Source organism: Aquarana catesbeiana, linkage group LG04 (genome assembly GCF_042186555.1).
Source record: "Aquarana catesbeiana isolate 2022-GZ linkage group LG04, ASM4218655v1, whole genome shotgun sequence".
Lineage (NCBI taxonomy): Eukaryota > Metazoa > Chordata > Amphibia > Anura > Ranidae > Aquarana > Aquarana catesbeiana.
This window is the reverse complement of record NC_133327.1, coordinates 185,814,434-185,829,507: the sequence shown is the minus strand read 5'-3', so window position 1 is coordinate 185,829,507 and position 15,074 is coordinate 185,814,434. Positions and strand designations below refer to the sequence as shown.

Genomic DNA, 15,074 nt, shown 5'->3' with positions numbered 1-15,074 from the left:
CCCAGTGGTATAGTATATAAAATGAAAGGAAAGGCCCTGTGTTCATGTGTGAAACAATAATGAAAAAACATATATACAATGTCATTGGAATATAACACTGCATACCGAATCAAATACAAAATAAACATTTAGCAAGCTTACAGTCCATGTGTGATAACAGTCCCAACACTGATACGAATTGCTCTTTAAAAACTTCTACTTCTTCCACCAAGAGTGCTTAATGTGAGGGTGGCAAGTTTTACAGGATGGTCAAAATGCGCATTTAGAATACCAAATTGATTCCACTGTCAGCACCGCTCCACTCCAATGCCCCTTAAGGATGAAGATAGGATGTGAAAAACGACTCCACAGGAGACATAGATGAAAGTGTATTGATGTTTAATGAAAGTTTAAAAGCAGTAGTGAATAAAGCTTTACTATCCAGAGCGAGACGTGGATTGCACGCCACCGCTGGAGGGTTAGCCATATCTGCACACGCTGTTTACATCTAGTGCCAGGCCAGGCACTTCTACATGTGAGTGCAATTTATAATTACTACTGCTTTTAAATTTTCATTAAAAATGACTAAACTAATTTGGTATTCCAAATGCGCATTTTTGACCATCCTGTAAAAGGGGTCAAACACCTTTGGTGAGTTGCCACCTTCCCATTGAGCAGTAGTGGTGGAAGAACTAGAAGTTTTTTAAGAGCGATACGAATTGGTGTTGGGATTATTAACACACATGGATGCTGTTTGTTAAATGTTTATTTTGTATTTGATTCATTCTGCAGTGTTATATTCCAATGACATTATATATGGTTTTTTTCATTATTGTTTTACACATGAACACAGCGCCTTTCCTTTCATTTTATATACAGAAACTGATAGAAAATGTTTCCACTGTGCACAGAAATAGCACCAAATTTATTTTTTCCTAGCAGACAGGAGAAAGGTTACAATGTCCGTCAGATTTGTTTTGCTTTCAACATGATACAGATTTCTCAGATGAGTTCTGGGATCACAGAGACATATAGTAGGGGGGAAATCTCTAAATGATAACAGACAGTTAAAAGGAATGAGAGACATTTTTACACTACTGCACCAAAACTAAAACAGAAGTTTTGGCTGGCGCTGGGCTTTCAGGTGCAGGCAGAATATGGTGGTCACCAGCTGACATTGCTTGGGGGTGTCAAATGTGTGGTTCACCCTGCCATTATACTTTAAGCTGTTCCTGCCTAACTTAGATGCCTGCTGCTCTTAATGCATTCTATGCATTAAGATAAAAAAAAAACCTTCAGTGTGCAGCAGCCCCTCTAATACTTCCCTGAGCCCCATCTCATCCAGCGATGTGAACGAGAGCTTGGCTGAGACAGCAGTGGGCACCATTGGCTCCCACTGCTGTCAATCAAAGCCAGTGAACCAATGAGGAGAGAGAGGGGGCGAGGCCGATCAGCAGCTCCACGTCTGAATGGACACACAGATCAGCAGCTTGACTTGGGTGCCCCCATAGCAAGCTGCTTGCTGTGGGGGCAGGAGGGAGAGGCCTGGAGCACTGACGAGGGACCCAAGAAAAGGAGGATTTGGGCTGCTCTGTGCAAAACCACTGCACAGAGCAGGTAAGTATAACATGTTTATTATTTTTAAATAGAAACAAACAATCGAGACTTTAATATCACTTTAAGGTAAAAAAGCCTTTTTCCTTTAGAACCACTTCAAATTGTGTTACAGAGTGGAATTGAAAAAATGAACTGTTGTGTTAATGCTATTGACGGACTGTACCATTATTGTATTTTTTGATGTTACACTTTAATGTTCCTTTGTTTAATTTTCCCACAAATCTTTTGTGCGTCAGCATTTTTGAGTGGAGATACCACGAATGCTAATTTCCGATTGCTTGCCATGTAAACCCTTGCACTTTAGTTTGTGTTTTTAAAGAGAAGCTACAAGGGTTGTTGGTTAATTACATTATTATTATTACTACGTTATTTTACCATTTACATAAAATCTTTGCTTATACATTAAACATGTAATATAGAGTGCACATATAACATTGTTGTCACAAAGCATAGCACAGCAGTATCCTTTTCCTTACAGATTATATTTAACTGAATACTTAGAAAAATCACCGCTCAACCCTATCCAGTCTACTGTATGTGGTTAACGTGTAAATTTGCCTCAGCCTCGCATCACTCTAACATGCCACCTCCTCTGACATGTTTCACCTCAACCACTGGGGCTTAGTCATAGAGTATGACTAAGTCCCAGTGGTTGGAGCAAAACATGTCACAGGACGTGGTGTGTGGAGTGGTGCGAGGCTGAGGCAAATTTACACGTTAACAACATACAGTAGACTGGATAAGGTTGAGTGGTAATTTTTCTAAGTATACTGCACACTACTGGATGGTGATATTTTCAGCCAGCACCCCACTCCTGAGTACCAGCGGGACTATATACACTATCCCTTTTTGCTTAGAGCGGCACTACTATCAATACTACGTCACTGTGTATATTTAACTGAATTATGTACTGAATAGATAGAGCTCCATACCAAACTACAGAATTATATTACCTGCTAAAATAAGAAACATATTTTTAAACGTTTTATGATATGAATATAAGAATTACAATACATACAAAAGCACTTTATATTTCCTTTAAACAAGCTCTACATTCCATATAAACACAAAACTGAATCCATCACATTTTAATTTTTTTTAGCTGGTAAGGGCACCTCAGTGTGTTTTCTGATAATATGAAGACAATATGATTCGACAGATATGTGATCAGGTTCAGTGAAACAAATGACAAAATTAAATAAAACTGACAGATGGGAAATGCCATAGTGTGACACAGAGGTCATGACATACTGTACAAAAGTGACATACTGTACAAGATGGAGATATACATTCTTACAGTATGTAGTGCATGTACAACCATTTTCCATCTGGCTGAGGGAATAATTCATATTTTAAATAAATGATATTTCCAGTGCAGCATGTAAAGTTATGCACCGAATAAGCTCACTAGTAGACAATTTTGGCACATGGCTTAACAGACACAACATTGTAGTATGGGCATACAATTGGCAATTTGGCTAAATCCACAGCTATCAAATATATATGTAAGGTGCTTTTTCTTCTAAAGGATTTGTGATTGTATAATCCAGGCACCCAGACAGCATCACTGTCTTCCTTCATTTTTCTCCACTGCAGTTAAAAAGAGAGCCAGTTGATGTAACAATAAAGGGACATCACTGCACTGATAACATCATCAGTCTGTATGTCCCTCGTTTAGGCTTCCATTAGTTAGGACTGACCTAAATGTGCAATGCAAAGAACCTGAATGGCTTATATAGCTGCTCATTCCTCTCTTTCTGTTCAGGAGATGCATATGCATGTGCTTTTCTAGACACAGAATATAAAGCTAACATCTGAGCCTACCTTAAAGGTGTACTTCATTAAAGTAATCGCAAACTACCTAGCAACCAGCCACAATGAATATTTGGATCATAAGTTGTATGAACAGTATAGCATATGGGTCAGGGGTATGTAATGTACAGAATACAGAGCTTAAAAATATGTAATGCACGGAGTCTAGGGATGTAATGCAAGGAGCAGAGAGGGCAGAAGTAAGTGACGCACAGGGTGTAGGGGCACCAAGAGTACAGTAGCGGCTGGTGTTTTTTTTGGGGGGGTCACGGGGGGCCATGGGCGGCACCCCCGGGTCGGTCAGTCACTAGTCGGGGCCCTGCACTTATCCCATCTCGCGGGCAGCACTCTAGGCAGCGGCGGCTTCTCTCAGGGCTGTTCTCTCCAGCTGCTTCCTCGCTTCCCTATGCATCTCCTCCCTTCTCCTCCTGGCGGCCAATCTGATCGGATCTCCTTTCAGAGACGGGTCTCACGATGGGCCACTACTGCAAGAGTATATAATGAACATTCTGTAGTGCTTAAAGTGGTAGTAATCCGCAGCCTTTTAAAAAAAAAAAACCTACAAGACAATGGCATAATGTGCTAGTATGAATCGCACACTAGCACATTAGGAAATGCTTATCTTAGAACGAAGCCATCTGCTGACTAGGCTTCCATTTTCACCCGTTCTTCCTTAAGGGTTCGCATGCTCTAGTCGTCTGATTGGTCGAGCCGCAATGGCGCATGTGTGTGGGAGTCGTGGGCAAGGCACAGAGCTCTGAAGGGATGGCACGGGTATGCCATCCCTTCAGAGCGCAAGCACCAGCGACGTCACCAGCTGCATGCAGAGTGAATATCTCCTAAACAGAGATATTCACTGTACCTATAGATAAACCTTATTATGGGCCTGTAGGTACAAGTTGAAAAAAAGACTTTACTACAACTTTAAGGACAAAATGCAGACATCATAAGTATGTAATGAGTGAAGTTAGGAGTATGTAATGTACAGCAAAGTATATGGCAGTCAGGGGTGTGTAACATACAGCATATCATACAGTGTGTGGAGGTCAGGATTACACAAAATATACTGTGCATTGCATACCATTGATCACTGCAATGTGTATGCTGTGCTGCACATTTTGTAACGCTGTACTTCCAGTTTACAGAGTACAAGGGCCAGGGATATATAGAGTACAGAGCATACAGTGTTCTGACATATGTAAAATACATATGCAGCACCTGATGTTAAAGTAATGCTTCCTAAAGCTTCCAAGAAGAGATGTGACTTAATTTATCAACTCAAATTACCACTATATATCAATAAAGCTTTACATTTTAGTATTGTAAGCTCTGACGATCAGGGCCTTCTGATTCCTTGTATTGTATTGTAACTGTACCGTCTCTCTCCGTTTTGAGTGTGCATTCACGCTCCTGTTTTCGAGTCAGCATATGAACTGTTGCTATTTGGCAAATTATGTATCTGCCAAAACTTTTATGAACAGATTTTGAATTTTCGGTTGCACTTGCACTTTAAATTTGCATGTGTTTCATATTTGAAGCACTTTGTTGCACTTAATTTGTATATGAAGTGTGTTTGTATCTGTTTATTTTTACAATTTTGGTAAAGAAGTAGTAATCATATGTAAGGAGAATTTAGAGCTGCTTTAGATAATTGAACTTTTTTGACATGATTCCCAATTGCAGAGTGGCAGCTTTATTTGTTGCATTTGAAGTAAGTTTATCCCAGTGCAGATTATCTTTGAATTTATAATACAGTCAATTGATAAAGTAAGCACCCTCCCATGAAAACTTTTGACTTTTTAAACAGGCAAACATTAGATGTGGGCATTTTAAAGAGCCAGACATCATGATACCACTCAGCTGCTCTACATGACATACATTGTATGTTTATGTATTTTATTTATAAGTATGCGCTCCCCCATTTATCAGAAGAGGGTTACTTTAAACATATCATATATTGTTATTCTGTGTAACAAGTAAAAGTAACTCTAATGTTGTTAAAAGTAGTATATAATTTTGTGTACAGCCTGTTTCTAAGGATTACTATTACATACAGTACTTTGCAGCAGTACTACTGTTAGTCTCCTCACCCACATGCCCATAACTATCCCCATCCTTTATCCTGCTACCACTCTTTGACAGTGCAGGCATATTTGACATCAAGGAGGAAGAGTGTGTCACTGTTAAATTTGTGTCTTGAAATATCTAGGATGAATATAAATGCAGTGGGAGGACAGTACTTGGACAGCGCAGGCAGAAGAGTCAGGAGATGGCACTGGAAAAGCAGTGATTCCAAACAACCCTGTGTTCAGTTCAAGCCAATCTTCATATCTTTGAATCTTCGAGTAGGTGTTCGAATAATTGCACAAGACAAGATCTATGTATCTTTTCTGGCTATGGGGAAGCAAGCCAAATTCAGTGTTGGAAGAAAAGAGCTAAAAAAGTCACAGGTAAGATGGTGCTAATTGTATGAACAATTAAACTACACACTGTTAGTTTTGTCTTAGTGACTAGTGATCATGGTATTTTTATTTCCTCATGTCCACAAAAAACATAAAAAGATTAAATGTTATTTCTTTTTAAGCAACACGGGCAGCTTCTCTTTCAGTCACTGTTTTGATAGGCCAGCCAGTCTTGTGCTGTCATTACCTAATGCAGATGTAGCACCCTACTAGTTTAGAGTAGGCTTCTAGGCAAATGTCGGTAGCTCCTCTGTAATCAGTGGAGCAGGGTTTGATTGAGTTGTGCTGTTCAGTGTCTCACAGGCTGCTGTTCTGCTGCTTTCCCTGTCTACTGGATATTTCTGGAAGTATAATGGGAGGGAGAGCAACCGTAATATGTATGGATCTCCAGCCAATCCCTGAAGAGGTGTGTCTAGTAGGTTGTTGGGAAGCCTATAAATATTCTGAGGCCTGGCAGCCAGAGTGCAGAGTTCCATGGTCCAGCCTACTAAAGGAGACCCCTGTGCTGGGGGCTCTGCCCTTGGGGCAGGGAGATAGAGGAGAAGCCTCAGGGGTCCTTATTTTTGGAAAACATCAAGGTCCCAGCTAGGCTTAGCTAGGGGCACTTCTCAAGGGAGAGAGAGCCTGGGTCAGTCTGGAGAAGAGCCAGGAGGACAAGAGTGAGCACGCTCCACTATTCTGGGACTTGATCCTGCTACACAGTGGAGAAGTGACTGTGGGGTGATTCATCTTACAAGCCAGTGCTTGGTGCAACCAGGAGTTGTGCAAGACAACCAGGAACGTGTCATACTGTAAAACCCTGATATATCATCTGGTTCATAGATACTCCATGTGCTTCACACACTTCCCATACAAAAGTATCTCAAATAACAGAAAAGCTCCCATAGTGCACTACCATAATAATTGTTTAAAATGTATTGATCATTAAAAGCTACTTACAAATGAATTAAAAACATGAGCACGAAACATCTTAAGATCACGCAACAATCCTTGTTAATCAATCCCCAAGTCTCCTAGTAAGCTGGTATATCAGCGTCTCACCCAACTGCTCAAGACACTCCGGACTCTAAGTCACTGCAACTGAGACGTCGGGGGATCGTTGTTGGAACAGTCTGGCACTCCTAATTTAGAGACACTCTGATATCCAGCGCCTCTGAAATCTATGAACTGTAAAAATGTCTTCTTTTACCAAGATTCAATTAATAAGGAGGCTGCGGAGAGACTAACACTATTATTATCTTGCATGTTGATTTGTATTTTGTTTTTTTTAGGTTTATTCACAGCGTGGTGAGATAATTGATACAGTTATAAATATTTATGTCCCCCTGGCCAACCACTAGGAGGTGCATGCTGGGAAAAGTTACAAATATTTGGGGGTATTATTCCAGAAAGGTCCTCGCCTCCTGGTTGCTTGCCAGGATAGGGGGCTGTGTTGAAAGCTGATGCCTCACAGGCCTGCTGTCTGGGGAGGGCCTGGAACTAGAAAAGAAGACAGGGTTGGAGGCCCAGAAGAGTTTTTTTTGCATTGCTGGAGCATCTGGAGAAAATTAGACCTGTTTAAGAGTGTCTTGCTATGGACAAGCTGCTGCCAGTGGACATTAACCCAAAATTTTCCCAAACAGGGGGGGACCAAAAAGAAAAGCGGGCTCACAGGAAAGGCAATCTAGATAAATGTATTAAATTCGAATGAATATTTATTGGTACAAAATTGAAAAACATAGGGATATGTACAAAAGCATTACCTATAAGTAACATTGCCCTGATAAAATTGATCGATACCTAGGTCAATCTAAGTATCGATCAATTTTATCAGGGCAATGTTACTTATAGGTAATGCTTTTGTACATATCCCCATGTTTTTCAATTTTGTACCAATAAATATTCATTCGAATTTAATACATTTATCTAGATTGCCTTTCCTGTGAGCCCCGCTTTTCTTTTTGGTCCCCCCCTGTTTGGGACAATTTTGGGTTACAGTCATATGGGGGCTGTTTGGCAATCATTGATCTAGGGTACAGAACTTATATACATGGTAAAACAAGCCTCATTATTCTTTGTTTGATTTCTGCCAGTGGACATTGCAGGCAGTCCTGTCTGCTTGCTCTGGAAGGTTTTGTGCTTCCAGAAACTTCTCAACAGTCTGAAGAGTTTTGCCAAAATTGGCTTAAAGGTCCATAGTCTTAATCAACTGTTTCTAGCAGAAATGCCTAGAGTTGCATTTTATCACTTTTTGGGTATACTTTGCCCTAATCCTCTTTTGTATGAGTTTATTGAGCTTTAAAGCTGATCTCCAGGTTTCCTGTCACTTTAAAGTTAAAACTGATATTAGACTGAAATGTTTGCCTTTACTGTTATTATGTGCACCTGAGCAGGGCTCTCTCCTCTTGAAAGTATTGTTACTTACTTGAAAGACCTCCTCAGCCATCACAGAACATAGAACATAGGGCACTTCTGTCAAATGGATTCTGAGTCAATGTGAATGGAGCTTGGAATCCAAAGAAAGTGGAAGCAGGGGTGGTAAACACTAAAAACACTGGCACCCCAGCAGCTCTTCTAAGAGTGGAAGCAACTCTGTCTGGCAAGAAAGCAAATAGAGAAGGCGCTTCTACGTGCAGTATTATACTGTTTTTTTGGATCAACACAATTAAAACCACTTAGAGGTAGGTGTACAATGGGCTCATCTGACAATCAAGGTGAAAGACCAGGTTCCTGTCCCTGTGACTGTGAGTTCCCTTGCTGGTCAGCAGGGTTGTGGACCCGATAACCATTAGGAGTGGAATCTGTCATCTGGCGGAGGTGGTGGCGGTGGAACGCACACCACGCTTGTGGAGTGCAAAACCAGAAGTGACATCAGATCGTGGGCAGTAACGCGTTTCGGAGCATGTGTACAACGCTCCTTCCTCAGACCGGTATCTGAGCCACAGGGACAGGAACCTGAGCTTTCACCTTGATTGTCAGATGAGCCCGTTGTACACCTACCCCTCCAATAAACAGTATAATGCCCTGTACACACGATCGGACATTGATTGGACATTCCGACAACAAAATCCATAGTTTTTTTCCGACGGATGTTGGCTTAAACTTGTCTTGCATACACTCAGTCGCACAAAGTTATCAGAAAATCTGATCGTTCCGAACACGGTGACGTAAAACACGTACGTCGGGACTATAAACGGGGCAATAGCCAATAGCTTTCGTCTCTTAATTTATTCTGAGCATGCGTGGCACTTTGTCCGTCGGATTTGTCTACACACGATCGGAATTTAAAGGATCGGATTTTGTTGTCGGAAAATTTTATAGCCTGCTCTCAAACTTTTTGTGTCGGAAATTCCGATGGAAAAAGTCCGATGGAGCTCCGATCGCACATATTCCGCTGGAAAGTCCGACCGTGTGTACAGGGCATAACACTGCACTTAGAAGTGCTTTCTTTATTTCCTTCATTAGCCAGCATAGAACACAGAAAACCAGCCACTTTCATGTATTGATGCAATAATATGAAAAATAAAGGGCAAGATTTAGTGCCATGGGTCTATTTTCAGCACAAAAATGTAATCGCATGTTGTTCCTTATACCTTATTGATGCAAGTTAAAGGCTAACTCCACTTTTAGGAATATGTTACACTCATATTTAAGGTGTAACATTCTACTAATCATCCCCCCTCCCCACTTCCAGAGTCCCCCCCCCCCCCCCCCCCATGTGACAGTGTGCAGGAGATAAAATAATAAATGCAACATTTTTCTTGCAAAAATATGTTTGTTTTTTTTTCTTAAAGGTGAACTTAGACTTTATGCTACATGCAGCCCTTAAATCATCCATAATATAGATTCAAATTTCTGGGAAAACAGCAGTGACTAATTAAACACCTCTGCAGAGGGTGAGGAGGAGCACAAAGGCCTTTGTCATTCTGTGTGTGTGAGAGAGAAGAAAGCATCTTGTGCAACCCTATGTGTGTGTATTCTACTTGATTATTCCTGCAAGGGATTTACACTTCATCTAGCTCAGAAGAGGGATTATCATATTGTTATAATCAATAAAAAAATTATTATTCATGTTTTAAAAAAGCAACATTTTCATCTTAAAAATAATACTTACAAAACAGCACAGGCACAATACAAAAAAAAAAAGACAGCTCCAAACACACACATCCCAGAAAAATGCTGTCTAAATTGCTGACATTATTTACCATTTTTTTTCTTTTAAATTGTTACTACCAAGTGATCCTTATCTTGTTTTGCATGCTGTTCTCCTAGACTACATCAGTACAGTAATACCTTGGATTGCGAGTAACGCGATTCGCAATACGAGCTATTGTTTTTTAACCACTTCAAAACCAGCCTCGTTTTGGATTCTAGGTGTTTAAGAGTTTAAAACAGGTTTTTTTGCTAGAAAATTACTTAGAACCCCCAAACATTATATATTGTTTTTTTTCTAACACCCTAGAGAATAAAATAGCGGTCATTGCAATACTTTTTTTTGCACCGTATTTGCGCAGCGGTCTTCTAAGCGCACTTTTTTTGGAAAAAATTCACTTTTTTGAAAAAAAAAATAAGACAACAGTAAAGTTAGCCCAATTTTTTTTTATATTGTGAAATATAATGTTACGCCAAGTAAATTGATACCCATCATGTCACGCTTTAAAATTGCGCCCGCTCGTGGAATGGCGTCAAACTTTTACCCTTAAAAATCTCCATAGGCGACGTTTAAAAAATTCTACAGATTGCATGTTTTGCGTTACAGAGGAGGTCTAGGGCTAGAATTATTGCTCTCACTCTACCGGTCGCGATGATACCTCACATGTGTGGTTTGACCACCGTTTTCATATGCGGGCGCTACTCACGTATGCGTTCGCTTCTGCGCGCGAGCTCGTCGGGACAGGGCGCTTTAAAAATTTTTTTTTTTTTTTTTATTTATTTTACTTTATTTTATTTATTTTTTCACTTTTTTAAAAAAAAAAAAAATTTGGATCACTTTTATTCCTATTACAAGGAATGTAAACATCCCTTGTAATAGAAAAAAGCATGACAGGTCCTCTTAAATATGAGATCTGGGGTCAAAAAGTCCTCAGATCTCATATTTAGACTAAAATGCAAAAAAAAAAAAAAAAAAGAAAAAGTCGTTTAAAAAAATGACACAAAAAAAATTGTGCCTTTAAGAGAAGTGGGCGGAGCCATCGTAATGACGTCGCTCCGGCCGTCACATGGTATAGAGACGGGTGGGGGCCATCTTGGCCTCACTCGTCTCAGTACCTCAGCAGTGACAGGTCCCGATCTCCTCCGCCGCTACCGACGGCTCCGGTAAGCGGCGGAGGGCGCGGGAGAGCGGCGGGAGGGGGGGTGGCACCTCTCCCGCCGCCGATAACGGTGATCTCGCGGCGAACCCGCCGCAGAGACCACCGTTATCGTGTACAGAATCGCCGGCCCTAAAGATGGATACCTCGGTTGTGGCAGCAGCTGCTGCCGTTACCGAGATATCCATCTTTAAAAAACAGGACGTCAATATACAGTGGGCGGTCGGGAAGCGGTTAAAAATCCTGACTTGGTTTGCGAGCGTTGTCTCACAAAATGAACAGGATTCAAGCCTCTGGATTGTGCAGTACCACATGTGGCCAGAGGTTCGGGGGCACAGGTGACACTCGGAGCCGCTCAGAGACACTCAGAAACACTCCGTTCCGGGTGTCTCCAAGCCTCTCCGAGTGTCTCCAAGTGTTTCCGTGTGTCTCCGGTGCCCCCCCACCTCTGGCCACATGCGGTACTGCATACAATAGCAGTCACTGTGGAACGAATAATCTGAGTTTCTATTGACTCCTATGGGGAAACTCGCTTTGATATACAAGTGCGTTGGATTACAAGCATTCTTCTGGAACAAATTATGCTCGTAATCCAAGGTACCACTGTACATGAATTGTATGATAGGAATGATGGGTAGAGTCATGTATTGTGTTATTTGTGTCCCCCTTTCTATGTCACTTTCCCATATACTCAGTTCAAATAGTACAGGTATATTGTGATTTTCTCTGTTTTTTCTTCACTATCCCCTGAATAAGATAAATGTCACCAATTACAGAACGTAAATGTAATACAATGACCTTATTCTACTTCACTGTTCCATACTCTGCTATTTTTCTTTGAAAGGTGGAAGACATTGAAATGGATAAACAAAGTATAACAACATCGCTTTCTACAGCAGAAGATGAACTTATTCTCTTTGCAATCAAAATCAAGTTCCTCAGCTTACTGAATAAATGTTATGAGTGTTTACATTCTCCATCGAAGAAACAATGGGACAGGCTCAAGCCTCCTTCCTTTCTAGTGGCTCAGGCACAGAAACTCATTCACCTCTGTAGTGTTTGTGACATTAGCACAGACGTCAGCTCCTCAGTCCAAGATACCCTCCGCAATTACGTGACCTCCTAACTTAGAACATGATTAGCATTCATTCCATACCGTCTTCCTATAAATTATGGTGACCTTTTAATACTTCATGTACAATGAAATAAATCCGTGGCCTTTTCCCAGATCTACCACTTACTCACTAATGATAAACATGTCATTTAAAGCATAATTGAATGTTTCTAGTGGTAATTTTTTCATCACGTCATTATAATATCAGCTGTATATCAAAAAACAAGGATTCTCGGGGAGGGTTCAAAGATGACTTAATTGGGGTGCTATTGTACCTTCATCATCCACTCAGCAGTTGGGGCAGTGTGGTAACACCACAGAGAAAGTGGTACTTACCTACATTGTGGCAGTGGCAAGTCAATCACAAAACTTACTAAAAAAGTATAATCAGTGTCTGGCTGAAGTTAAAAAGTAATTCCACTTTTGTTGAGAAAAAACCATTCCCCTCTGGGGGATCTCTGTACATTGCAAGGATTTTAACCACTTGCCGACCGCCGCACGCCGATATACGTCGGCACAATGGCAGCGGTGGGCAAATGGCCGTACCTGTACGTCCCCTTTAATTGGCGGGGTTAGCAGGACAGCGTGATCGTGCCCGCAGGATCGGCGGACACGATGTCTGCTGGTCTCCCGGCGATCGTGTCATGGAGCCACAGAACAGGGAAGTGCCTATGTAAACAAGGCATTTCCCCATTCTGCCTTGTGTCATGACAGAGATCACTGCTCCCTGTCATCGGGTGCATTGATCGCCGTCATGTGAGTGGAAGCCCATCCCAACCACAGTTAGAATCGCTCCCTAGGACACACTTGACCCCTTGATCGCCCCCTAGGGTTTAACCCCTTCCCTGCCAGTGTAATTTACACAGTAACCAGTGCATATTTATAGTACTGATCGCTGTATAAATGTCAATGGTCCCAAAAATGTGTCAAAAGTGTTCGATCTGTCCATCGCAATGTCGCAGTACCACTAAAAAACGCAGATCGCCGCCATTACTAGTAAAAAAAAATAATAATAAAAATTCCATAAATCTTTCCCATAGTTTGTAGACGCTATAACTTTTGTGCAAACCAATCAATATACAATTATTGTGATTTTTTTCCCAAAAATATGTAAAAGAATATATATTGGCATAAACTGATGAAGAAATTCGTTTTTTAAAAACATTTTTGGTGATTTTTTTTTTTTTTTCAAAATTGTTGCTCTTTTTTTGTTTATAGCGCAAAAAAAAAAAAAAGTAGAGGTGATCAAATTCCACCAAAAGAGAGCTCTATTTGTGGGGAAAAAAAGGATGCAAATTTTGTTTGGGTACAGCATTGCATGACCGCGCAATTGTCAGTTAAAGCGACACAGTGCCAAATTGTAAAAAGTGCTCTGGTCAGGAAGGGGGTAAAATCTTCCGGGAGTGGTTAAGGAAGTGGTTAAAGTGGAGTTCCACCCACTTTTACAACTCTTCAGCATCCCTCACTAAACTGCGCACTGTAAACAAATTGGATATTTTTTATTTTTTTTTCTCAGCACGTACTGTATATCTGATTTATTCATTTTTCACTTCCTCCTCCCTGGCCGTGGCCCATCGCATCATTTTCTGTTTGCAATCCCTTCTGGGAAGGGGCGGCAACTTCCTCTGACACTGCCGTTGCTATGGAAACCTGACCTGAAACCTATTACACTGCTTGTGCGAGATCTGCAAGGATGAGATCCAAGAAGAAATACAGTCTGGCTTCAGATGCCCACACTTAAGATGGCCACGGCCTGCTGTAAGTTTATAAAATAACAAAATACTGCTATAAACTAACAAAACAGACCTTAGTTTACAGACTAACTTTACTAGAATACATTAAGCTTGTGTATTATAGGGGTATTTTTATTTAACAAGTATAATTTCAGCCGGAACACCACTTTAAGGACAAAATCCAGGCAGAGGAAAACACAGGGTATCAAATCTCTTTTCTACTGACAGATTTAACTACTTGCTGCCAGTTACCTTATTAGCGAACACTGAAAGCATCAAGTAATTAAAATCCTTATCCCTACCATCATCTGCATTGTGGCTCCATTCACACTAACGCGTTTTTTGATGCATTTTGCATTTTGTAGAAATGCATGGGAATTTTTTAACATGGGTTCCTATGGACCACGTTCACATCAATGCATTTTTGTACCTCTGCATTTTTGGAAAGGGTCAGGGACTTTTTTCATGCAAAATGCAGCCTTTTGCATGCAATAGAATTCAATGGACCAGCATCAAAAACGCAAGTACAGCGTTTTTGCAGCGTTTTTGACGCATTTTGCGTTTTTGGGTTTTTTCTTTTTTTTTTTTGGACTGTATACAGTCTAAAAAAAAAACTGTAAAAAAAAAAAAAAAAAAGTGGCAAAAACGCGTCAAAAACGCTGTAAAAACGCTGCAAAAACGCTGCTCAAAAACGCGGCAAGCACCACAAAAAACACTGCAGAAACGCTCAAAAGCAACATGCATAGATGTGAATCAAGCCTGAATCTGTGTTAGGCTGGATTCACACCTACGCAGTTATAGGCTGGATTCACACCTATGCATTTTTAGTGCTTTTTGCATTTTGCAGATTTGCACTACAGTCCATTTAACATGGTTTCCTATGGAACACGTTCTGTAGTGCAAATCTGCAAAATGCAAAAAGCACTAAAAGTGCATAGGTGTGAATCCAGCCTTAGGCCTGATTCACACCTATGCATATTTAGTGCTTTTTGCATTTTGCAGATTTGCACTACAGAACGTGTTCCATAGGAAACCATGTTAAATGGACTGTAGAGCAAATCTGCAAAAT

The 15,074-nt window shown here is 40.7% G+C and overlaps 1 protein-coding gene across 1 annotated transcript in view; it reads left to right on the top strand.

The window, feature by feature from the left end:
• Positions 1-12,432, top strand: part of ERICH6 (glutamate rich 6) — a 102,056-nt gene extending 89,624 nt beyond the window's left edge. The window contains exons 13-14 of the mRNA XM_073625989.1: positions 5,618-5,858; positions 12,003-12,432. Coding sequence (XP_073482090.1) covers positions 5,618-5,858; positions 12,003-12,284 — 523 coding nt within the window. The 3' untranslated portion in view covers positions 12,285-12,432. The remainder of the gene's footprint in view (positions 1-5,617; positions 5,859-12,002) is intronic.
• Positions 12,433-15,074: the final 2,642 nt, after the last annotated feature.